General features: G+C 36.8%; 1 protein-coding gene across 2 annotated transcripts; it reads left to right on the top strand.

Annotated features, from left to right (window-relative positions):
- Positions 1-25,170, top strand: itga6b (integrin, alpha 6b). Of its 2 annotated transcripts, XM_067441482.1 has the most exons (26): positions 1-348; positions 12,111-12,238; positions 12,326-12,405; positions 13,546-13,807; positions 14,589-14,720; positions 15,418-15,631; positions 16,099-16,292; positions 16,512-16,600; positions 16,695-16,819; positions 17,069-17,158; positions 17,249-17,310; positions 17,419-17,582; positions 19,691-19,837; positions 21,058-21,173; positions 21,410-21,566; positions 21,654-21,737; positions 21,834-21,913; positions 22,042-22,119; positions 22,208-22,310; positions 22,485-22,658; positions 22,782-22,880; positions 23,202-23,312; positions 23,757-23,855; positions 23,974-24,099; positions 24,233-24,332; positions 24,910-25,049. In XM_067441482.1, exons 1-25 carry the CDS (start codon positions 176-178, stop codon positions 24,293-24,295), a joined length of 3,150 nt encoding a protein of 1,049 aa, XP_067297583.1. In that variant the 5' UTR covers positions 1-175; the 3' UTR covers positions 24,296-24,332; positions 24,910-25,049. The 2 variants fall into 2 exon arrangements, with proteins under 2 accessions (XP_067297583.1, XP_067297582.1); XM_067441481.1 differs by lacking the exon at positions 24,233-24,332 and having other exon boundaries at positions 24,910-25,170.

Raw genomic sequence — 25,170 nt, 5'->3', positions numbered from 1 at the left:
AGCCCGGAGCTGTACTGGCAGGTAGAGGCATGGCTCTGGGTGGAGACGGGTGGAGGAGGAGAGGAGGGACGTAAGAGAGATTCCTCCCTTATAGACATCCTGAAACCACGCAGAAGCGGGTTGCAAGTCTCATCTCTAAAGCAAGAACAAGACACGAACGGAACTCAACATCACAATGGGATCTTACAGGACTTTAACCTTACCTCTTCTCAGTTTTTTGGGATTGACGCTGATCTCTGCCTTCAACCTGGACACAGATAATGTTATCAGGAAAACAGGAGATGCCAACAGCTTATTCGGGTTCTCCCTGGCCATGCACCGACAACTCAGACCATCCGATAAAAGAATGTAAGCATTCATTTCTTAAGGAGTTTATTTCACATTTGCAGCAGGTTGAATCCAGGTGGGCTATTTTGGTTGCCGAACATTTTTGTAGTCTAATTAGTTGATCGTTTTTTGTTGTTGTAACGGTATTTAGCTGTTTTCCAGTTTGCATTTCCGATGTATTTGAGCTTTGCTTATAGTTAATGATCAGCCACATATCCTTACTCTTACTGTACTGCCCAAAGCCACTGCACCACAGTTCAAGTGCATACATTGTGTGTGTGTGTGTGTGTGTGTGTGTGTGTGTGTGTGAGAATGAGTGATATATTAAGGGGTTGACTATGTAATTGCATGGAAAAAAACATTATTTAAAATTTCACAAATTTTGCACAACCCAAAGGATATAAAATAATGACTTAAATTTGGGAGAATTTGATTTGGGCCATAATGGTATTTCCACAAGAACTGTTAAAAAAAGCCACAACAACACAGAGGTTCATGTCATTTAAGGGCATAGCTTTAACCACCCAACAGTGTGCTCATTACTTGGAAATATTTAGCTTCATTGGGGTCATTAGAGGTGTCTGGTCTCCTTCTCCTTTCTCATTGTGGAGATGTCTGGTCTCCTTAATCCTTTCATTTCCAGGCTATTTGACCTCAAGCACTGCAAGGTTTAGATTGTAGGTGGGATCCTTAACACTTAAGGTGATTTGAGACACACATACTTTAGAAAGTGTTTCTAGAACATATTTTATAGAATTTTCATGACTGTTTGATATTGTTTTTGTGGTTCAGTTAAAAAAAAAAAACACACCCGTGTTGCCTTGGCAGCACCAGACACGCATTGTAAGTTTCAAGCCTAACATGCAAGCTAAAGAATGTGTGCAGAAGCCTGTAACTCATTCCTGAAAATCACTTCTGCCATCAACCCTGGCAGCACAGGAGAAAGACTGCCAGGATTGACCTCATGTTTATCCTCTAGAGAGTGAGTCCAACAGTCGTGTGTGTACATTTACATTTGATTATTTAGCACATGCTTTTCTCCAAAGTAGCAAATTAGGAACACCCCAATCTGTTTATCATACAAAATACAAGAATCCTCAAAGTACTGCAATGTCAAGATGAGTAAGCAAAACTACCACAGAAATAAACCTGCAGAAACTTAGAAAAAAAAAGTAGAACAAGAAGATTATATAGAAAAACATGATAGTTGTGGTTATATGCCCAGTAAAATTCAAACATCTCTAACTTATGGTTAGCAGAAAAACAGTTAGACAAAGTAACCGACAAACTGGAGTTTATTAGCAAACTCATTTGGAACCCCCTTCAGCAGAATTGTGCAATTTCTATAGCAGCATCTGAATTTTATGGATTTACGATGTATTTCAAATATTTCAAACCACACCCAAGTGTATGAAAGTCACATTTATGTTTGTGTGTATGTGTGTGCTCTGACTCATATCCTCAGTGTGTGTCTCATGGACTTGGCAAACTCGCTGGCTGTGTTAGAACACAACAATTCTGCTTGTTAGTAACACATGCCCTGCAGGTGTGTGTATGTGTGAAGGTGATTCGCATTACTGCAGGCCAAGGCAGGGCAGGGTGTGTGTTGGGGGGCATTGATGTAGCATTCCTTAGCTTGTCATAGCTGGCACGATGGAACTGCTGTCCTGGTAATGTAGGCAGTGTGTGCGCGTGTGTGCATGTGCGCGCTTGCCTAGCGCATTTGCTATTTTGCAGTTTAAGTGAAAAATACCCAAAAGTTGGGATTGAGGCGCATAGACCTTTAAAGAGATTATATTCTTCTTCTGTGTGTGCCACAATAACAAGGCACTTGAAATACGGCAAACAGCATACAAAAAGACTACTTTATCAACGGATACCTCATTGCCCTGATTTATATTTTTTGGGCTGTTTAAATTAATCTATTCTAATGACTTATACATTAGTCATTTTGTCATGTCTTTCCTCTTTACTCTTGTTCAAACCCATATAGCTTTCATTCTTGTGTGGAACACAAGGAAGCTGCAAAGGAAATACCTTATAATAGATAACAGAATAACAGAATTGAAATGTTTGGGTGAACCATAATTCTTTAAAGTGGGCTACATTAAAAATGTCAAACGTCCTGACCATTCCTGACCCTGAATGATTTGATGTTATTTTTAATAATTTACCAGTATCTAAAATACTATTTCTCACTGGTATTATAAATATTCATCACTGCACTTTTTTGTCTCAATTGTCAAAGGCGTGGAATATTAAACGTGCAGTATGCAACTTTTGGCCACTAGGGGTCACTCATTCAAAATAATAACAACAGACGTACTTTGATGACGTCGGGAAAGTGCGTGTCCTCATGGGAGTTGTTGTAATTGTCACTGTCAACCAGCGAATCTGGCATCTCCAGCAGAAAACATGTTCACTGACAAGGTAATTGTTATATTACATCTCTATTATTGTTAAGTTTAGTTACGGCTTTTCACTTTATGTACTGTCAATCTAATGAAATAGCAGCGAGCTACCGTTACTTACCAAACTTATCAGTAACGTTAGCTAATGTGTGAGACAGAATGTTGTGCGGGCGGTCGCTATGTCAACACACCTATAAGTTGGTAGGCTATGTTGACATATTAACCGTGCATCATAATTTGAGTTACTCAAATTATAGATATGTTGACATGGCATCCGCGATTGTCGAACATTCTGTATATCAACTCTTCAATAAGGAAATAAATTTCAATTTAGTTTATCATTACCAACATAAAACAGTAAATGAGAGAACCAGCACCAGCAATACGTTGTTCATTGGAACACGCGCTGTGTCGCTCCCCACGTTCATCAATCATTCTAATAAACATTTATTTTGGAACTCAGAGATATATGAATAAGTAGATCATTATTAAATCGATATTATATGTAGCTAGTATTAACATATGATAAAAGTGACGGTCAACTTATATTAATTGACCAAGATAGTGGCATATTACCTTATGAAGCTAACGTTACCTTCTCCAGCTACATATAAAACCAATAATAGCTAGTCCATCTGCGTTTTACACATGACATCATCGTGTCACCAAATATACGGATATAAATATACTTTTGAATCAGTTTTAAAAAGTCTCAGTTTCAGTCTCCAAAAACACAGAATCCGCCTGTTTGAAAAGCCGATGCAATACAAAATGTATACGTATTCAGCTAAACGCGTCTCAATGTGGTCAAGATCGCTATGCAATATGCAAACATACAGCATGTTATGATTATATGATTATTATGTTAGCTGAATGGTTACTTAAATTACCTGTTTATTAAAACGAAAGCGAGATCAGCATCTCTCTGCAGTCCGAGCTTGTCACGAAGATTTCGCCATCTTTCAAAGGCTTCTCCAAGGTTTACACGTCTCTTGCTTCTTCTACTGTCCCAAAATCTTCTCGGGTCATTTTTTTTCACCCGTACGTTTGCGCTTTGTTGAGCTGGCAAAACGTACAGGCAAAGAGTAGTCATGATCCATTATCGTACAGACTTTTTTATACGGGTGTTCCCCTTATACTGTCTGTCAGTGTTCCTCTTTGAGTTTGGCGGTTCCGCCGAAGTTCCGCAGGAAGCAAGACGCAAACGTGGATATGACGTGAAAGACGGGCGACATAACGGAAATAAAGACACGGTCCGTGTCTTCGAATTAAAATATTAATTTCTCTGGATTTAGAAGTTAATTGGAACTGTCGGGATAATGTAAACACACAACTTTAAAAAATATATAACATAGATATAGTGATCTTTTATATTTTTAATGCTGAAACATTACATATTGTGCCTTTAACTTGTAGTTGTGATCAACATAACATTAGGGATGTATTGTATTGAGTACCCTGGAGTTTTATTTTCTTTGTTACTCTGTGAAATAATCCTATTGTAACAGACAATATGTAAGAATACTGGGAATATGCACCAAGTGTGCCCAGACTTTAACAGAACTTGGCAGAAAGTAAGTTTAAAATCTAAGCTCTCACTGAACCTGAGCCCTGATCTTGGCACTAGTATTTGATTGGTTTTGACTTGCCAGTAGTCACAAAATCACGTAGTGTTGAAATTTGAGATCTTTCTTTTGAAATCCGACCACAAGTGGCAACAGGAGACAAGTTTGAAAACGCATGTTTTGGTGTAAACAGGACCTGTGTGTCTGTGGGGGCAGCGGTCTCTTTGTCTTTATCAATTTTCACAGTTGACTTTGTTCTGTAACATATTTTGAAGGTTTCTTTGGGTATCTAGTGTTTTTTTGACACGTGTTTGAACAAAAATAATCAAACGTTTTATCTGATTTGGCTTTATCATATGGTGGAATAATTTAGCCGGCAAAAAAATATACAATAATATGTTGGCCCATATCCCAGAGTGCAATGGGTCCATTTGGAATGGAAAGGCTACCTCTTCCTCTTCCTGTGATTCTCTTAGCTTCCTGTGCAGGAGTAGGTATTAAGCTTTGGCTGGATTTGTACGTCAGTAAAAACAGGCAGCTACTGGCCTTAATACGTCACACTATTGCACTGGCCTACAGAATAGTCTCAAGTATTATTATCCTAAAGTAGTTTGCCCACAGGATGCATCATGCCAGCCCCACTCTCATGCTAGATCCACACCTCTCTGAGAAACTTAAACAGTGCTGCCCACTACAGTGTGATCATAGGAATTTGGGAATGCAGGTTGAAATATGATGTGTCATGTCCTGATACCATTCTCACTCTTTCCCTCCCTCTACTTTCTTATTTCTTAATTCACCAATATAGTGATTGCAAAAGCCCATATATATATATATATATATATATATATATATATATATATATAAAAAACAGGCTGTAATCTAATTGATGTTCAGCAAAAAGCTTTAATAAAATATGTGGCACAAATAATGCCGTATTCTGCTGCTATCAGAACAACACACTTCTTTTATTTTACCCTGAATATGTTAATTCCTGTAACCCACCCTTAAAAGTATAGTTCAAAATAAAAAAAACTTTCATCATTTACACACCCTCATATTTTTACAAAAACAAATGGCATTTTTAATGAAACTTTAGAGATCTTTGTCCCTTCGTTGAAAGTCCATTCCACCAAAACTTCAAAAAATGAATTAAGCCAGAACAAGTAATCTATATATGAATTGAGTGGTTCAATCCAAGTCTTCTAAAGAGAGTCAGTCGCTCATACAGTATGATGAACACGTTTGATTTATGGTAAATATGGTCGACGGCAGCTCAGTTGTAATTGTTTGATGCATGAGAACAAACCTCATTGGTTTTTGTGAGTCAAGCAAGCTTTTGAGCTTTTGTTTTCCATATTTAATGAGCTTTATGTATGTTCATTGCAGCCTGCAGTTTACTGTATCTGTAACATTTTGGGCTCTATAATAAGGTGGCCACTAAGACCAAAGACTTGCTACTATATCTATTCTTAGACCTATAGGTATAAATGTATCATTGTCTTAAGGGAGTCAGAAAATCTTGCCCTCTAGCTGCACCTATGTTGTCCATAGTAGGTCAGGTAATATCAGTTGCACTCTTGTATCTTTATCTTGAAGCCTGAAGTCTTTGAAATGTTTAAAGCACATCTGGAGCTGTAATTCAGCTGCTGTCAGTTGAAAATGTGAACCGTGACACTCCAAACCTCCTTAGCAGACCCAGCTCTTGCACCATAGCTGTGGCCTCCTCTGTAGATTCTTTAAAAAATCAACGCTTGATTTCAATGCTTGAACATTCCATTAAAAATTATATAAAATAGTTTGGCCTAGTACACTGGATGACTGTGATTTACTGTTTCTTAAGTGAAAACATTTTAAAAAACTTTTAGCCATAACTGTGAGTAAACAAGTGTTGGTTAAGAGTTGAGACAAAATGTTCAGATAAAGTTGAGGACAAATGCAGTTTTCACATCAATTTGGAAATATTGTAGCTACGCTTTTAGCCCGGATTTTTTTACTTACCGACAGATTTTGTGAACTCTCAGACAAATGCCTCAAATCGGAGGCAAATGGTTGCTCGTTTACGCAAGTGACAATCACGCAGTGTGAAATATAAAAAATGCGATCAGAGAGAATCGCAGATGAGTCGGCGATGCTGTTAAATATCTAGGCCTGTCTGTGATCTGGAATCCTGCTGTGTGGAATATTTTCTAATTGAAAAATACATTTGCAAAGATACAGCGCAGCGGGAAGTTTGACCAGTTATGGACCAGAATATCAGTATTTTAATAGATATATTTACAATTATTTCAAAAAGAAACAAAGCACAAACTTTCTTGACCAGCCGTAAACAAAATTATTTATTTACCTCCAATTTTCTTTGCGGAACACACAATGGTGAGCTCCCCGTGTCTACCAAACTATTTCCTCCTCCATAATCTTTTTTCCTTTTTTTCTTTCCGCTGCAAATCAGCACACAGACAATTTGGATTGCAAGCTTCTTGCGGGCTACCGTTTTTAATAAGAATTCCAGTTTCGCGTGAGTACTCTGGTCTGACGCACGTGTGATTGCGTTGGTTCTTTACCTTGTTTCCTTGTCACATCTCATGTATGTTTGGCTGTGAAATGTAGTTTGCAGACCAGATCAGAATTGTCACCAATTCTATTGTAAAGTCATCCAATGTGAAGTGTGAGTGTGAACAGCAGTTACTGAATGCTACCCCAGATAGTCACGCAGTGTGAAAAGAACAGTGATCCGATGACTTATAACCTGAGTGTCACATTTTTTTAATGCACTAGATGCTACAAAAGAAATGAGCCCAATGGTTAAAGATGTCCATCTAGCACATGTTTAGACTAGGGGAAAGTAGCACATTGGAACGGAAAACCTCATTCTGTATGAACAACTAAAATGGTTGTGTCCACCAAAGTGTTCCTCATTGTTTTTAATGGGCACGCCACATATCTAAAAATGGCAGCAGAGTTTATTACACACTGATTTTTTTCTTTTTTCTGACTGCCGAGAAAAATGGACACCTGGCCTAAAGCCTGAAACACCACGTCGCTTTTAAAAACTGAACAGATTTTACTGGGCATCGGACTAGGCGTCATGCAGTTGCAGACACTTGTAACAGAGTGGGCATCAAATGACTGAAGATCACTACACAAGTTGTTCCGGATGTAACAAACTCACACAGGAACATGTGCCACATAACTTTGAAAGGTAAGCAATGTGTTCTAAAAATCTGCTCAAAACGTGACATCCTCAACTGGATGAGTTTGTAAAGCTAAAAAGTCCCTGCCCAGCATACACTACATTTTTCTGCAAAATCTTTCAACTCCAACTGCCTAATATCTGGAGACTGGCTAGCTAGCTAATCGTCGATTCTTCCAGGCTGTAAATTGTGGCAAAAATCTAGGCAAGCTGTGTTGTGCATTCCAGCCTTAAGTTGTTTATGTTTCAGAAACGATTTGTTTCTACTGCAAAGTTCATAAATGCCTTCATGAATCTTAGTGTGGCTTTGTTGGTAATGATAGCAAAATGCACATCTATTTTCTTACATAACCAAAGAAAGGTGCAGCAAGTAACATTGGCTAAGTGGCACCGCATGATTTTGTGTAGAGGTTGCTACCGTTAGCAACCATTTTGTTTTTTTTACATGATGTCACAGTGGGAGCTTCACAATATTCTGAGCTGTAATTACATATTATGACAAAGACAAGTTGGAAACTAACATTATGGCACACTCAAATGCTCCATAATATTTAATTAGACAGATTAAGTTTATTGACAATAGTGACAAACACTGTTATACTGTCTTGTGCTCTGCCATTATTTGAAAAGATTCAAAAGATTTGAATAATGACAAAACATTGCAGTTGAAACAAATCTCATTTAACAGTCTATATGACTGTGTTGTAAATTCGCCTGCCTTAGCCTATACACGTTTAATGCAAGCATATTTCTGATTGAAATAATCTAGTTGTTCAAACATCCCGTGATTGGCCAATGCTGCTTGAGTAAATTTGCCAGACCTGCAGTTTTTTCTTACCCATTGAACCTATTATATGAAATGCATTAGAAGTCAAGACCTATAGCTCTTTAGAATGAGTAATTGCTTAATTGTTTCTTTCTCATTGTGTTGAGAGCCTGACATATTTAACAGAAGAGACATAATTCTCTGTCTATATCATGATTGAAGGCCAGTGTCAGACTCTGGCCTCAGGACACATGAAGCACTCTCGCTGAATAAGCTCTCTGTAAGAGTACTCGTCCTCTCTGTTCTCCCCTCCCCCACCTGCACCTCTCTCTTTCTTCATTTTCCGAATCTTCCATCCTCTGTTGTGCTGATTTTTTTTTACATTTTAAATAAAAATATATGATCCTTGTGATGTTTTTGTGTGTATTTTTATTTTACATTGGAATTTTATATATATATATATATATATATATATATATATATATATATATATATATATATATATATATATATATATATATTTCAGAATTTCAAAAAGTGAGGCATTTGCTTGTGCTATAGTTGGTGCATCCCCCTGGGGAGTGATTAATGGAGATGCATTACATTACAGACATTCCGAACACAACAAATTCACACATTGACATGTGCCTCAATGCTTTGATGCATAAAGGATGAAAACAATATGTATATCCAGCATACAATACAGGATTTTCTACTAAATCTGTCTGCTCCAACTGCCCAATATCTGGAGACTGTCTAGCTAGCTAATCAACTAGTGTCAATTCCCCCAGGCAAAAATCTAGGCAATAGTAGTGTAGTCAGCCTTAAAGGGGTGGTTGCGTGCAATTTCACTTTTTAAAATTTAGTTATTGTGTAATGTTGCTGCTTGAGAATAAACATTATCTGCAAAGTTACAGCGCTGAAAGTTCAATGCAAACTGAGATATTGTCTTTTAAACTTATGGCAGTTTATTGCCTACAAAAACGGCCAGTTTGGACTACAACAAGCTTCTTCCCGGGTTGGTGACATCATAAACCCTTGCAAGTCACCGCATATATGACTTCTGCCCGTAATGGGAAGGGGCGTGGTGTTTCTATGACAACCTGTGCTTGGCACTACAGCCAATAAAAATACAGGAAACTACATTTGGCCATCTAACAAATCTAAGACCATTGCGTTTTCGGGAGGGATGGGCTTCATAGAAGCAGGAAGCAAACAAACCGTTCAAAGGACAGTGGAGACAGCGGTGTGAAATAAAGGTCAAATATAAGAAAAATACGGCATTAAAAAAACAGAAGTATTAAGACATGTTATACTGTGCCCCACAAACACAACCAAGCCTAGGAAAAAAAACACAGAACCACCCCTTTAAGTTTTTTGCTCTTCAGAAAGGATTTGTTTCTACCCAAATCAGTGGCAGAGTGGAATGATGCTGTTTAGGAGCTCACTATGATCCATATTATTGCTGGATTTTCCTGAAATGTGTAGGTCAATTTACATGGGATGTTGGTGCATTAACAGGGCTTTTAATGAAACAAGGAGGTATATGAACGTATAGTATAGCGTATAGTATACGTTCATAAAATACTTTCACGTCAAACCCACTAAATCCCATGCCTTATCCCATTCAGAAGTACTGGTGCTTGGGTAGAAACCTACATGAGCCTGACATAAATGCTTATTTTAAAGAAAAACATTAGGCAGACATAGAGGCTTTTGCAGCTGAAGTCTTCATATGTATGTATCTAATCGATGAGAAAATGTAACTATTTTACGTGTTTCGTATACATTTGTACGATTTGCTTTCTTTGAAAATGAGTAAGCATAAGCAAAGTAAGCGTGAAGGAGATTGTATTAATTCATTACCAATTCGTCAAATACATAAAATAGTTATGATTTGGCAGTGTTTATATGAATATGTTTGTTAGTAATATCTTGTTTTTCTGATTTGTATAGATCATGTTAAAAGACACTAGAACCTTTTTCGTTCTTTATATCTTGTTGGATTTGTAGCGAATTTCAGCCTGTGCATTGCATTAGATTTAATGTAATCATGAGCATTTTCATCTGATATAGCAATCTGTATGCTCTTGATAGTGCAATGAATAGCAGGTATTCAGTAGCTATTTTTGCCCAACACAGAAAAGTTTGTGTTGCCCTTTCAGAAACACAGTGCTGTCTCTGTCTGTTTGGAAAATGTGACTCGAAAGCTATTCTCTTTTTGTGATCCAGACAGAGTCTTGGTCTATACGCTTGTTCACTCTTCGGCACAGAAGGAATTAGAAGTGATTGATGGAATTATCAGTAGATCTAGGCATGAAATACATTTCTAAATATGGGGGAATTTCCACCAAATGCCTCATATGGGGGGATTTGTTCTACTCTTTTATGCAGAGCCCACAATTCCACACTAAACTTCAGGTCTTGGAAGATGCAAACACATGTTCAGTTGATTATAAGTTCAGTTAATCATCAGCAAAAATAAGCCTTTGTCTAATTGCTGAAAAAAAGAAATAAAATGAATGTTCAGACTTCATACACATGAAATGGAATGCAATTGGAATGTACTCAAATGAAGCTGAGTTATGATCACCTATTTGTGTCATTGTCTGCTGTGTTTGACCTCCCTGGTGTTTCAATACTAACACTTTAAAGGAAAGTAAGTTTTAGAGTCCCATAAGCTCTCATAAAAATGTGCAAAAAATATACCATAGTATATACATTAAGGACAGTACCCTTAATTAACATCTTTGTGTGTCATTATGTACCATAATACAAAAAAATAATACTGTAATGGTAAAAAAGTGTATGCATCTGTAAAGTTCTAGCCCTTACGAAAGGAAAATATATTTACCAATATATTACTTGAAATATATTTTAATATATTGTAAATATATGGAATAATATATTGATGGTATTTTAAAATATATTATATATTCATGTAATAAATTGCAAAATATACAAATGATTGCCGCTTTCAATATATTGCAATATATTGGAAAATATAAATATTAAATCCCATATATGTGAATATTGTCTAATGTATTGCATGATATTTTCTAATATACTGCAATATATTTTTGTTTCGTAAGGGAGGATATTGCCAACTTTTACTACTCCTTCAGGATTTTGGTGGGGGCATTGTGGGAAATGTAGGCTGTGCTTCAGTCAGACCCTTTTTGTCTATGGCCACAAAGAGAACTTGTGCAGCTAAAATCTGTGAAGTGTTGGGATGAATGTTATCGCTGAACCCAGTCAATCCATCAGAAAAGAAAAGAACTATTCACTCTCATACACCAAGTGAAACCAGAGATGCAGACTTTGAGTGCTGCATATCTAAGGCTTTCTGTGGCCTACATTTCTTTTATTCAGTAAAGAAGAGGTCTTCTCTTGATGTTTTCTGTTGAATGAATAGAATGAGTGCATAGTCCACTCTCTAATATACAGTGCGCATGTGTTTTCAGTGTGGGCTGTGAAATCTGCATTGTTTCTACTGCAGAAATACAAGATAATCACTTTCACACATATCAACATAATCAGCAAATATCAATTTTCAAATATTGCTCTTGGGCTAGGCTTTCAATTGTTGACTGAGTTGACTGTACTGTATAATTTATAGACTATTATGATCACGATTTTTACCTCCTTTCCACAAAAATCTGTTTACTTATTGACAAGAATATTAAAAACCCAATGCTAATGCCAAGTATGTTATCATCTTTGGTTATAGAGTCTCTTTTATGTAATTTGCTGCATTAGCATAAGTAGAGGAATGAAAGATCATATATGTATAATATGAAATTCACAATATTGCAAATCCATGAGTAAAATTGTTTGTTGGTTTACAGATTGCTGGTTGGTGCCCCAAAAGCTAAAGCATTGTCCAATCAGATATCAAAAATTACAGGAGGCATGTACAACTGTGACATAACCGCTCCCGGTCAGTCATGCCAACGAGTAATGTTTGACAATGAAGGTAAGCTCAAAACACATGAAAACATTATAACACTTTATAGCGAGTTACTGTAAGTGTTAAGAGAGGTTTTTTTCATTGTGCGTGTAGAAAACACGAAATCTGAAAATAAGCAAAACCAGTGGATGGGAGTTACTGTTCAAAGCCAGGGACCTGGAGGAAAGATATTGGTAAGAGAGAGAGAGAGAGAGAGAGAGAGAGAGAGAGAGAGAGAGAGAGAGAGAGAGAGAGAGAGAGAGAGTGTGTGTGGGCATGTTTTTGTGACATATGAGGACACAAATGTGTATAATGACATGGGTATGACCCAGGTATTACAAGGAGAGGGTGAAATATGAGGACATTACCCATGTCCCCACTTTTCAAAAAGCTTACAAATCATACAGGATGAGTTTTTTGAGAAAGTAAAAATGTATAGTGTTACCGGTGATGGGTAGGTTTAGGGGTAGGGGCAGTGTAGGGCGATCGAAAATACGGTTTATATAGTATAAAACCTTTACGCAGGTTATAGAATGTCCCACATTTCACAAAAAAATGAACGTGTGTGTGTGAGTGTGTGTGTGTGTGCGTGTGTGTGTGCGTGCATGTGCATTAATTAGAGATGCGAAGATATTAAAATTCTGTCCAATACCAGTAAGCCAATAATTATTTTCATGTTATGGCTAATAACCGATAAATGCAGATTTACATTTATATAGTATAAAACATTTATATTCATTTTTAGATCGGCTAAAGATGACATTGCTAAATGTTAAATTAGAGAAGATGAGAAATCCGATAACTGATATGATACTGGTATATTGTGCATCCCATAGTTTAAATGTTTACCCCAAAATGAAAAATCTGCCATCATCTATTCATCCAAAATGTATAGTTTTCATGTCCAAATCAACAACCGGATAGATAAGTGTGTACAGTTTGTCCTTCTATAATTGTGCGTTCCAGTTGAATCATTTTCCCCTTTTAAACTACTTTAAATAGACTTTAATACTTGAATGAATACTTTTATTCTTTTGTCACATTAAATGGATCAAAGGTGACAGTAGACATTTCTAATGTTACTTTATAATTTATAATGTTATAATGTTAAAATTGTAATATTTCACAATATGGCGTTTTTCTATATTTCTATCCAATAAATGGAACCTTGGTGAGCGTAAGAGACCTTTAAACAAAAAAAAAAAAATTTTAAACACCAAACCTGATGAACAGGACATTTTTTGGGTTGTAATATGTTTTTGTAACAGTGCAAAGAATTGTGTTTATTTAGATTTATGTTATTTATTTGATTGATTTAATATGTCTCTCGCCAGGTATGTGCGCATCGCTACCAGAGACGCTTATTTGTGGACACATTATCTGAGCTGCGTGACTTGACAGGCCGTTGCTACGTGCTAAGTCAGGACATGACAGTTAATGAAGCCTCAGATGAAGATGGAGGGGAATGGATGTTCTGTAACGGGAGAAACAGAGGACACGAGCGATTTGGTTCATGCCAGCAGGGTCTGTCTGCTGCATTCACAAAGGACTATCACTATCTGGTGTTTGGAGCACCGGGTGCTTACAACTGGAAAGGTATTGGAGGATTAAAGTGCTTGTTATTTACAGTATGTATGCATCATAGGTGTATGTAAGTGTAGGTGAGATACTCATGGTAAATCTTAGGATTTTGGTATATTCAATATTCAGTGAAAATCCAGCTTCAAATCATTTGTAAAATGAAAGATCAATTACGGTGGCCAAACAAAATCCCCATATTACTCATTTTTTGCCCTTTTATAACATTAGTACACTGTAAAAAAAAAATGTTGGTTTAACTTAAAAAAGTAAGTCATCTGGTTGCCTTAAAATGTTGAGTTTATTGAAATTAAAAATTTGAGTTGATATAATGAAGGAAATTTGTTTAATAAATAAAAACTCAAAATATTATTGTATCTGAACCACATAAAAAATTTGATAAATCATGAAAATAGCACTATTTGGCTATTGTTTCACTGCGTCATCAAAAATAAAACACACACAATTACCCAATATGCTTACAAAATCGTTTAATAATATTTTAATAAAGGTTGTCGAATCTTTTCTGTCGAAAATGTTCATTGTATTAACTCAAATTTTTAATTTCAATGAACTCAAAATTTGAAGGCAACCAGGTAACTTTTTTAAAATTATTTTTTTACAGTGTATATTAGATTTTATTTGTCGATTCATTGCAGCTGACGTATTGTATTTTATTCCCCACTATTCAAACTTTGGCATCTTTGCTCTATCTCTTCACTCCCTCACTCTCTCCATACTCAACCCTTCGCCCTTTTCCCTCCCTTGTTCACTCACTCTTCCACTTGTTGAATGTCAGGAGTGGTCCGGATAGAACAGAAGAACAGCACTCTGTGGGATCAAAATATTTTTGATGACGGCCCATATGAGGTTGGAGACGAAAATTTACTTGATCCAGAGCTGGTGCCTGTCCCCGCTAACAGTTATTTAGGTGAGTCCATCGTCACATGACATTCCATTCATCATCCATATCACCTGATCCTTGAGCCATCATGCGATTCGGAGATTTTTCAGCAGAGTTTAAACTTAACTGGGTGTCAGTAGGATACAAGGCATATCTATGCATTGCCGTTCTTAACTTTTGTTTGGTTTTACTGCATCTATTTGGAGGATTAAAGTGCTTGTTCTACGTTGTGTTTTATTGGGTACAAATCTTGTTTGCGCAACTGTGAGCTGTTCATGACTAGCATATCCAGTAATCATCCTGATCAGTTTGTGTATCAGTCCCCTCCGCTTCAGGTGGCCAAGAAGAACATTTATGATGTGGCATCCAATAGCTATTTAGGTTTGTGGGATTTCCTGGACACCTACTTGATCAATTATTTGGGTTCATCCTGGTCATCATTATACATTCTATACATTGTGTTCTTTTTGTGAACAAATGTGAATATTGTTGCTACATTAGTGCCTGTTTTGAGGCTTTTTTTAAGTTGGTTTTGTTGGTTTCTGCTTTACCTCCACATTGCATGGGTCAAATTATGGAGTGTCCAAGTCATTCAGATCCATGCTTGTTTGAGTTCATGTTGTTCATGGGTTATCATTGCATATTCCACATGCACTGAAAGATTTTCAGTATTCTTTTTGTAAAGAAAAAGAGTAAATCTTCTGATCGGTTGTGTCCGTGACAGGTTTCTCGCTGGACTCTGGAAAAATGCTGACCAAGAGGGGTCAGTTGACTATAGTCGCTGGGGCTCCAAGAGCCAATCACAGTGGGGCTGTTGTGCTATTGAAGAAGGAAGAAGGTAAATCATCCTCGCTGACGGCTGAGTATACACTAGAGGGTACCGGACTTGCCTCTTCCTTTGGTTATGACCTTGCAGTGCTTGACATCAATGGAGATGGGTAAGATCTAAAGTACATTTATATATTATATTATATTATATTATATTATATTATATTATATTATATTATATTATATTATATTATATTATATTATATTATATTATATTATATTATATTATATTTCTAAAATAGTCTCATGTTTTTCATTTATCTCATTATTTCTCATTATTTTAGTATTATTTATATATTTTTATGGTATTTAACATTTTAAATATTTAAAATATTTTTATATTTTCAATTTTATCTTTGTAATATTTCTATTTAGTTTTAATTTATGTTTATTTCAGTTTTTGTTTATAATATTTTAAATTTTTTAGTATCTTATTTTTATTTTATTTCACTAATCACACATTTTCTTTTTAAGTTTTTCCATTGAATCCTTGTATTTGATTTTATTTAAATTTAATTACAATTTATATATCTTTTTGATAGCTTAAGTTACCAATAATACATTTTCCTGAATACAGGTGGCAGGACATTGTAGTCGGAGCACCTCAGTACTTTATTAAAGACGGTGATATCGGTGGGGCCATCTATGTTTACCTTAATAAGGAAGGGGCTTGGGACAAGATCACCCCCGATAGAATTGATGGAGCCGCCAATTCCATGTTCGGCCTTTCTGTGGAAAGCATGGGAGATGTGAACATGGATGGTTATCATGGTATGTGCTCAGTTTGTCTTCTATGAATACAGCTAATGCAAAACACCTCAATGCTGAATAAGAACCAGCAGTTTTAAAGGATTTACATTAGTGTTACATTAATCATCTCAAATATATTTGTTTACTTGGTAGTATCCCCTTTACCCACATTTTTAACATTACACTTATAAGTGAATTTTGAAATGATAATAATCACAAAGATGTCATTTATTTTCTCAGATGTTGCTGTTGGTGCCCCTTATGACAGCAATGGAGCTGGAAACGTATATATCTTCCACGGTTCACTGAAAGGCCTAAACAAAGCCCAGGTTTAGCCATATATTCACTTTTCTTTCATTGTCTTTCAGCATTAAAATAATCTTTAATTTACTCTTTAAAAAAACGTGTTTTCAATCATTTCAGGTTCTTCAAGGAAAAGATAATGTGAAACTCTTTGGATACTCTCTCGCTGGGAATATGGATATGGACAGAAATTCTTACCCTGATCTGGCTGTTGGATCTCTCTCTGATTCTGTGTTTGTGTACAGGTATGATCATATTGATAGGCAACGTATAATGATTCTTCAGGATTCTGTTCAAACAATGAAAGAACACTATTATACTATTATATATTAATTTTATAAAACAAATCATTTAATAATATTATTAACATGCATTCTTATATGTATTTATTTTATAAAATTGTGTAAAAGGCCTGCACAATCTGCTATTCATTTATCACTATGGATGAATGATTGAATTCGTTGAATGCGTTAATTATGGCTCTTACGCTACAGGGCAAGGTCAGTCATCAACATTGAAAAGACTGTCACTACCACACCAAAGGAGCTAGACCTTACTCAGAAAAACTGCGGAGACACTATATGGTGAGGGAACTATAAACAAAACAAACAATGCTTAAACATATCAGCAAATGGTAAACCTTGTCTAAAGCAACGTTTTATTGTGTGTTCTAGCCTTGAAGTGAAAGCCTGTTTCAAATATTCAGCCAACCCCAAAACCTACAATCCTAACCTGAGTAAGTACATGTTTCTCTGTAAGCCACTCAGCAATTGTCTATCTGTGTTGTCCGGAATCTCATCTCAGTAAGTAAATGCCGACGTGTTTGTCTTTTTCTCTTCTGTAGGGGTGGAATACACTATCATGGTTGAATCTGAAAGGAAGAAACTTAAACTCCCTTCTAGAGTCATCTTCACCCCAAGCTCAACCAATGAGTATGAAAGCAAAGGGATCGTTGAGCTCAAGGGTCAGGGCGCAGAGAGCTGTGTTACGAGAGGACTCAAACTGCAGGTATAGCACAACAAAAGCAGCATTACAGTGTCCCATTTAGAGGGTAAAATAACAACAACTGAGTGACATTCTGTTTAAGTAGTGCAAGAAGGTGGAAGGTGCAATTGTAAATGGTTTTACCTTAAAGGGTTAGTTCACCTAAAAATTAAATTGATGTCATTAATGACGTTCCACACCCGTAAGACCTTCGTTCATCTTCAGAACACAGTTGACTTCCTGGTTTGTTTTCAATCCTTAAATAAAGATTAAAACGGTTAAGAATCAGCAGATTGATTCATGATTCGGATCACGTGTCAAATCACATGACATTGGCGATCCGAATCATGGACAGTATAGTATGCATTTACTTTCATTAAGGAACAGAAAAGCTCTCGGACTAAATATAAAATATCTTAAACTGTGTTCTGAAGATGAACGGAGGTCTTACAGGTGTGGAACAACATTAGGGTGAGTCATTAATGACATAAATTTCTTATTTGGGTGGACTAATCCTTTAATATAGCAAAAAGAAAGTACTGCCACCTTGTGGTGATTAAATTGAGGTTTGCGATCTGATGTTTTTACATCACCCAAAAATGAAAATGACCCAATGAGTTACTCACCCTAAAGCCATCCTAGGTGTATATGACATTCTTCTTTCAGATGAATACAATCTGAGTTATATTAAAAATGTCCTGGCTCTTCCAAACTTTATAGTGGCAGTGATTGGCAGCCCAAAATTTTAAGTCCAAAAAAAGTGCATCCATCCATCCATTATATAAGTAATCCACACGGCTCAGGGGGGTTAATAAAAACTGGTGGGTTTTTGTAATAAAAATATTCATATATAACATGCTATAAAGCAAAATATCTTTTTGGCGTACCGTAACTTCAGGAAAAGTGTAGTGCTCTCGCAGCTCAAAATGCTTAACATCAGGGTGATCTATTCTAGGCGGTTGCCTAGGGTGAAAAATTATTTTGGGGGCGCGGGCACCCTCTAGTCTAGTGCATACTTCCCATTAATCCTAGAATTAGAACAAGAGAAATAAAACAAAATGTTTATTAAATCTGATCATCCTAGGGCGCCCCCTCAGCCACACGTTTAATTACTTGTCAACCTGATTATTAGATTAAATTGATGATGATTATTGTTCAGGCATTAAGTCAGGCACGTGCTCATCACTGTCCCTGTCCCAAAGTGCACACTTCATGTGCAACTTCATCATGGCACACTTTCGGTCTTGTGGACTTACAATGGCCGCTCAGTGTATGTGTCCGTTAAGTCCAGGAGACCGTAGGGTGTCCCATTTGTCATTTTAGGTCTTAGAAGGGTGCTCGTGAGCCCCCCCTTTGAGGTCAATATGCACCCTCGATCCGCACTTCTGCTGAGCCCACACTGGTGCGGGTTACACAGTGGACTTCTTCTCGGCAGTCAAAGTGGCATTAAGTCGTGAAAGTGCGTACTCAAAGGAAGACTGTGAGGGTTTAGGGTGCCATTTGGTACAGGGCTACTGCCGCGTTCGTCAAAAATGAAGCAGTCTAAACCCAACAGGGACGGAAAAATGAAAGGAAGAAGATCAAAAGAAAGCCCAGTACAGAGGTAAGTCTTCTCATCTCAGCCACTTAAGGTGTCACTTAAGGGAACCAAAGAGCTAGAGCTGGCCCTGGCTTACGTGCTACGTTCAAAGTCATCGCCGCACCAGTTACGCTTATTTTCATAAGTTGAATATGAAAGGCGGTCTGCCAGAAGCTAGATAATTTACATTTTAATGTGTTGAATATTTGTATTTTTCTCACAAAAGCCCATCGATTCGCTTCAGAAGGCCTTTATTAACCCCTCGGTGCCGAGTGGAGTACTTTTATAATGGATGGATGCATTTTTTTGAGCTTCAGATTTAGGGCTGCCATTCACTGCCATTATAATGAAACATTTTTTAATACAACTCCAACTGTATTCATCTGAAATAAGAATGTCATATACAGCTTTAGGGTGAGTAAACAGCTTAAGGGTGAGTGTCATATATGGCTTAAGGGTGAGTAAATCATGGGCTAATTTTAATTTTTGGTTAAACTATTCCTTTAATGACTTTGTGTTAATGTATTTTAATTTAAGTATATTATGTGCAAAGGAATCCCTAAAAGACAAACTGAGAGGTATTCCCATTGAAGTCTCTGTGGAGATCCTGAAGCCATCCACACGCAGGAAGAGACAGACTGCTCTCCCTAACCTGCTTCCCATCCTGGACTCAAAAAAAGAGGCCAGCACTGTCACCAATGTAAGCATCATCTTCTTAACCAATCAACAATGCATGCTGCATGTTTTTTGAGCTATATACCAAAATGATATTAATACATTACATACTACTACTAATAAAATTTTTGTGGTTGGTATGATTTTCAAAAATAGATTTTTGAAAGAAGCTTCTTATATAAAAAGACTTTAGTTAAAATAATTATATTATGAAATATTATTACAACAACTGTTTATTATTTTAATATTTATATAATTTTGTATATTTATTTAAATAATTTATTCAGCATCATTACTCCAGTGTTAAATGTCACATGATCCTTCAGAAATAATTCGAATATGCTGATTTTCTGCTCAAGAAATATTTATTATTATTTATCATAGTTGAAAATGGTAGTCACAATTATAGTATTTACTAGACTGACAAGCCAGACCCACATCAAGATGTTTGGTCTGGAAACTCACCATTGACGGCTCAGTCCGAGGGGCGGGATAAACGGTTGTCTTTCAAACTCCCTCTGCACGCGATAGGATAGCGCTACACCAACCAGAGCAACGAAGGTGAAGCAGAGCTTGTTGATAGATTAAACATTCGCCGTATCTGGTCGCCAAAACTCAGAACACATCTTCCCTTTTTAAGAATGACTTCAGTGCCGCTCTTTGTTCTTTTCTCAGAGAAAAGCTTAACTCCAAGTCTTCCAGAGTCATGGTCAGAGCTGATTCGAAAGACCGTCGCCGTTCGGCAGTTTCTGTGTTTACTAGAAGCACGCAAACGCAACTCGGCCGTAGTCATTATGGCCCCGCCCGCCGACTCTATACACGATGTGATTGGCCCGGCAAGAGTTAGGGGAATACAGCTCAGAAGGGTATTGAGAGTTGCTAGACGACACTCACAGGCAGATTAAATTTGCTGCCGCTAGGGTGCGTCTAGATTTCTAGGCTAAGTATTTACTGCCACGTTTGATCAATACTTGGTGAATTTTGAAATTCTTAAAAAAATCTTACTGACCCCAAACCTTTGATTGGTAGTGTATTATCATATATTACTCATAATTATATGAGTATAAGTAATATAAGTAATATTAATTGCACAACAATTATTCATATTAATCAGTCACATCAGACAAATGTGTTGAGTTGCCTATTTAAAAAAAGGCTCAAGTTTTTCATCATACTGCTCTGGTAAACCTCTACCAATCTCTCATATCTTCATGAGTATTCATTTTGAATCATACTTGCTTTTAGGTTCAGTTTATCAAGGAAGGATGTGGTGCTGACCATGTATGTCAGAGTGACCTGCAACTAAAGTATACATTCCACAACAGGGAACAAACCAGAGACATCTTTCATCCATTACCTGAGTGAGTTTTTATTTATTATTATTATTATTTTTATTTATTTATTTATGGGGGGGGCAATTAAATGACAATCATATTATTATCATGTTGCAAAATCATATCTTGTTTAAAGTGGAATCAGTTGTGCAATTTGTGAATGAGCAAAGTACCTACACTCTTTTTATCAAATCAGACGGCAAAAGGAAGTGGCATTAAGAAGAATGTTTCTATAATCCCTCTGTTTCTCCTTTTTCTTACAGAGATAATGGAGTTCCCATTCTGTCTCTTAGCGATCAGAAGGACATTGCCCTGGAAATCAATGTGATCAACCAGGGTGAAGATGCTTATGAAGCGCAGCTGACTGCCTTGTTCCCCAAATCCCTGTCTTATTCTAAAACTATTTCCATTAAACCTAGTGTAAGTCCAGCTGCCAGATATCGAACTTGTTTATTGTTCAACTATTATTATAAAGAATTTGTTTTTTAAAGCCCTAAATCTTTACAGGATAAACCGATCAACTGTTTAGCCAATCAGAACGGGTCTCAAGCAGATTGTGAACTTGGAAATCCATTCCAAAGAAATGCTGAGGTGATTATTTAAAATGATATTTGACAATACAATTGAAATATTTGTGTTTTCTGCCTGGACTTAACATTCATGGAAGAAAAAAAAACTTTTTTTTAGTCAACTTTTTACATCATTCTGAGTACGGGAGGAATTTCTTTGGATACCACAGAAATTGAAATTGACCTTAAACTCAAAACGTGAGTAACAACATGACTCCCAATAGTATACAAGCACATTATCAAAGCTAATTCAGTACTTAGTTCTTCCATCATTACTGTCAATATTTATATATTGAAGTATCCGTTTTGCTTTTTGTTAATTGCAGGACAAGTGATCAGAAGCAGTTACAAGCAGTAAAAGCCAAAGCCATTGTTAAGATCCAACTGCTGTTGTCCCTCACAGGGTAGGTTTGCAAACTGCTGTAGCATTCCTCACTTATGCTGACATTATCAATGTCCTGTCTTTGTAACGTCATACACTGTCATCTGCAGGGTAGCTAAGCCATCTCAGGTCTACTTTACTGGAGAAATTAAAGGAGAGAGTGCCATGAAAGTGGCCACTGATGTTGGCAGTCCAATTGACTATGAATTCAGGGTGAGTATTATATTTCCTGACATAAAACCTAACATCATTTATTGGATTTTGTACATTTACAATACTTTCTTTGATTGTGTGAGTATTTCTTTAATTGCATTCTAGCTATCAAACATGTGAGGATATTAAGTAGCCTGTTAAAAGATGGATCCTGTTAATTATATTGACTGACAGGTTACAAACTTGGGTAAGCCCCTTAAGTCGTTCGGCACGGCATCTATGATTATCCAATGGCCTATGCATAGCTCCCAAGGCAAGTGGCTGCTGTACCTCATGAAGATGACCTCAACCGGTTTAGGTAGCTTCAGCTGCTCCAATCCAAAAGAGGTCAACAAACTCGGTTTGAAGGTAGTCCTAATGTCTTAACTACAGTCAAAATTATCTTTAGTTTTTTTCTGATGTTTCATAAATATATCAGTTGCTTCTATAAAGAAGTTAAATGATTGTGTGTTCTGCTTCACGGTTATCTAGGAGCCTTCGGTGTCACGAACTAAACGTGAAATTGGGGAAACCTCGGCAAAAGAGGGAACAGTCGCCCTTTTTACTGACAAGAGGAAATACACAGTTTTGGTAAAGTCACTCAAGCCTTCAAAAAAAAGTATTCAGAACCCATCATTTGTTCTGTTGCTGCCACTTTTTATCACATCAATCTAAATGACTCACAATGACCAAGCAAAAATTTATATTTGTGATCATTGCAAATATATTATCTGAACACATTGACAAGTATTCAGACCCTCGAAACAATAATTAAACACATTTAAGGCTGCAAAAATGAAGGGCTCTGAATATTTTCGCAATGCATTATAATGTATGTATTTCGTTGTTGAACATTTATCATTGATAATCAGCCTCTTGCTTCTAATCACTGGCTTGTTTTTGTGTTTTTAGTCCTGTGAGGATGGGGCGGAGTGTATAACGTTCATATGTCCTCTAATGGGAATGGACAGCAATGCTGTCATTAGCCTGAGAGCTTACCTTTGGAACGCTACCTTCCTCGAGGTGAGTGTGATCTGTGAGAGGTGTGGCCCTCATTTTTAAATGCATTTTGAAAAATGATTTGAATACAGATCTTCTATGTTGAGAAATCTATCTATCTATCTATCTATCTATCTATCTATCTATCTATCTATCTATCTATCTATCTATCTATCTATCTATCTATCTATCTGTCTATCTGTCTATCTATCTATCTATCTGTCTGTCTGTCTGTCTGTCTGTCTGTCTGTCTGTCTGTCTGTCTGTCTGTCTCTCTCTGCCTTTTTGTTTTGTCACATAAACCATTACATATTTTTTTTCATGACTGACGAAAGTAAAACAAAAACATGAAACCAACCACATGTATGCTTTTTTAATATTTTTCCTTTTCTTCATCATAAACACGATATCTCTTTGACTTACATCATTTGTAAGTATACTTTTGCTAATTTCAACTATTTCTTACAGGACTTTGCCAAATTAAACTACATTGATATTATTGTCAAGGCATCACTTGATTTCAAGACCTCAGCTTCAAATATACAGCTGAAGAATGAGCCAGCACAGGTGAAGACATTTACAGCGTATTCATTCTCCTTCTGTGTTTTGTTCCATGTTCAATTTGACTTGATATGCAGGGCTTAAAAAAATAATGCACTATGGAATATAATTTGTCCTGTTACAGGTACGCGTTACCGTGTTTCCCGAACGTAAAGTAGCACAGTATGGTGGCATGCCCTGGTGGGTCATTCTGGTGGCCATTTTACTAGGACTCCTCTTGTTGGGACTACTTGTCTTCCTGCTTTGGAAGGTAAGGTCACATGACTAAACTCACAACCTTACCCATTTTGAACAACCTAAACCTGTTTACGATAACTTTTATTCAACAGATTTTCATTCATATGACATTAAGGATTTAAAACACAAACCTTTACCCCTTTTAGTGTGGTTTTTTCGGCAAAAGCGGCAAAGAACCAGAAAAAGAGAGGCTGACTTCAGATGCGTAAAGAGAAACAGACAAAGAACGAGAACCTCTTTCTTAGGGTAAAAGAACTCACAGATCAAGTTGACCTGTGTGCTCAGAGCTAGCATGAAGCGTTGGATTAGCCCATGCTAACCTACTGCAGTCTGACGCACATGCTGCCTGTCGATGCCAAGCGTGGGGTAATGGTGGCAGTTTCCATGGCTTTCATTGCTCAGACATAAGCAAAATGCTATGAGGAATGCAAACTAATCATGTATGAAGTCGTTGTTATTGAAAAAGGGTTTATACATGTTTGCGTTCACTCTTACTCAGCTTCAGGTGCGTGTGACTGGGTATGACTGAATGTCTGAGTCTCTAAAGCTCTTTAAGCCTTTAGATGTGGCTTGTTCTAGGAACTTGCACATTTCTCTGGCCTGCTTGGGTTATTTACCGGTGCATCTCTCTCGCTTTCAGCACATATGATTCTTGCTTGCGTCTTCTTAAAAACATTGAATGTTTTGTTTTGACCTCTTGCTAGGCATGCTGCACACACTGCAAACATCACTACGTCTTTGTTTGTGCTCATTCTCCTGTATAAATTAGGCTGTTGTGCATTGTTAGCATGACTATATGCTAATTGGCTGTTTTTCCGAACAGTGTGGATTTTTCAAACGCTCCAAGTATGATGACAGCGTCCCCAGTTATAATGCTGTGCGGATAAAGAGGGAAGAGAGGGACTATATGCCGGGGAAAAAGGAAATGAATCCTCCGGAGAAGAAACAATGGATGACTTCTTGGAATGAGAATGAGAGCTACTCGTAGCTAAATGCAAAACTGATTGAAAGTAAACCAAAGACTCCCTTCTTAAGGCCTTTAACGCTTACTTTTGCACACACTGATCTTTTCTTACTGTTAATA

Source organism: Pseudorasbora parva, chromosome 4 (assembly GCF_024679245.1).
Source record: "Pseudorasbora parva isolate DD20220531a chromosome 4, ASM2467924v1, whole genome shotgun sequence".
Classification (NCBI taxonomy): Eukaryota; Metazoa; Chordata; class Actinopteri; order Cypriniformes; family Gobionidae; genus Pseudorasbora; species Pseudorasbora parva.
Note: the sequence above shows the minus strand (reverse complement) of the source record. Positions and strands in the feature narration are given on the sequence as shown.

Coding starts and splice junctions, on each gene's coding strand:
- itga6b (XM_067441481.1), top strand. CDS start 176: ATGGGATCTTACAGGACTTTAACCTTACCTCTTCTCAGTTTTTTGGGA. Junction 17,159..17,248: donor AACTGCGGAGACACTATATG/GTGAGGGAACTA, acceptor TGTGTGTTCTAG/CCTTGAAGTGAAAGCCTGTT. Junction 22,881..23,201: donor AGAGGAAATACACAGTTTTG/GTAAAGTCACTC, acceptor TTGTGTTTTTAG/TCCTGTGAGGATGGGGCGGA.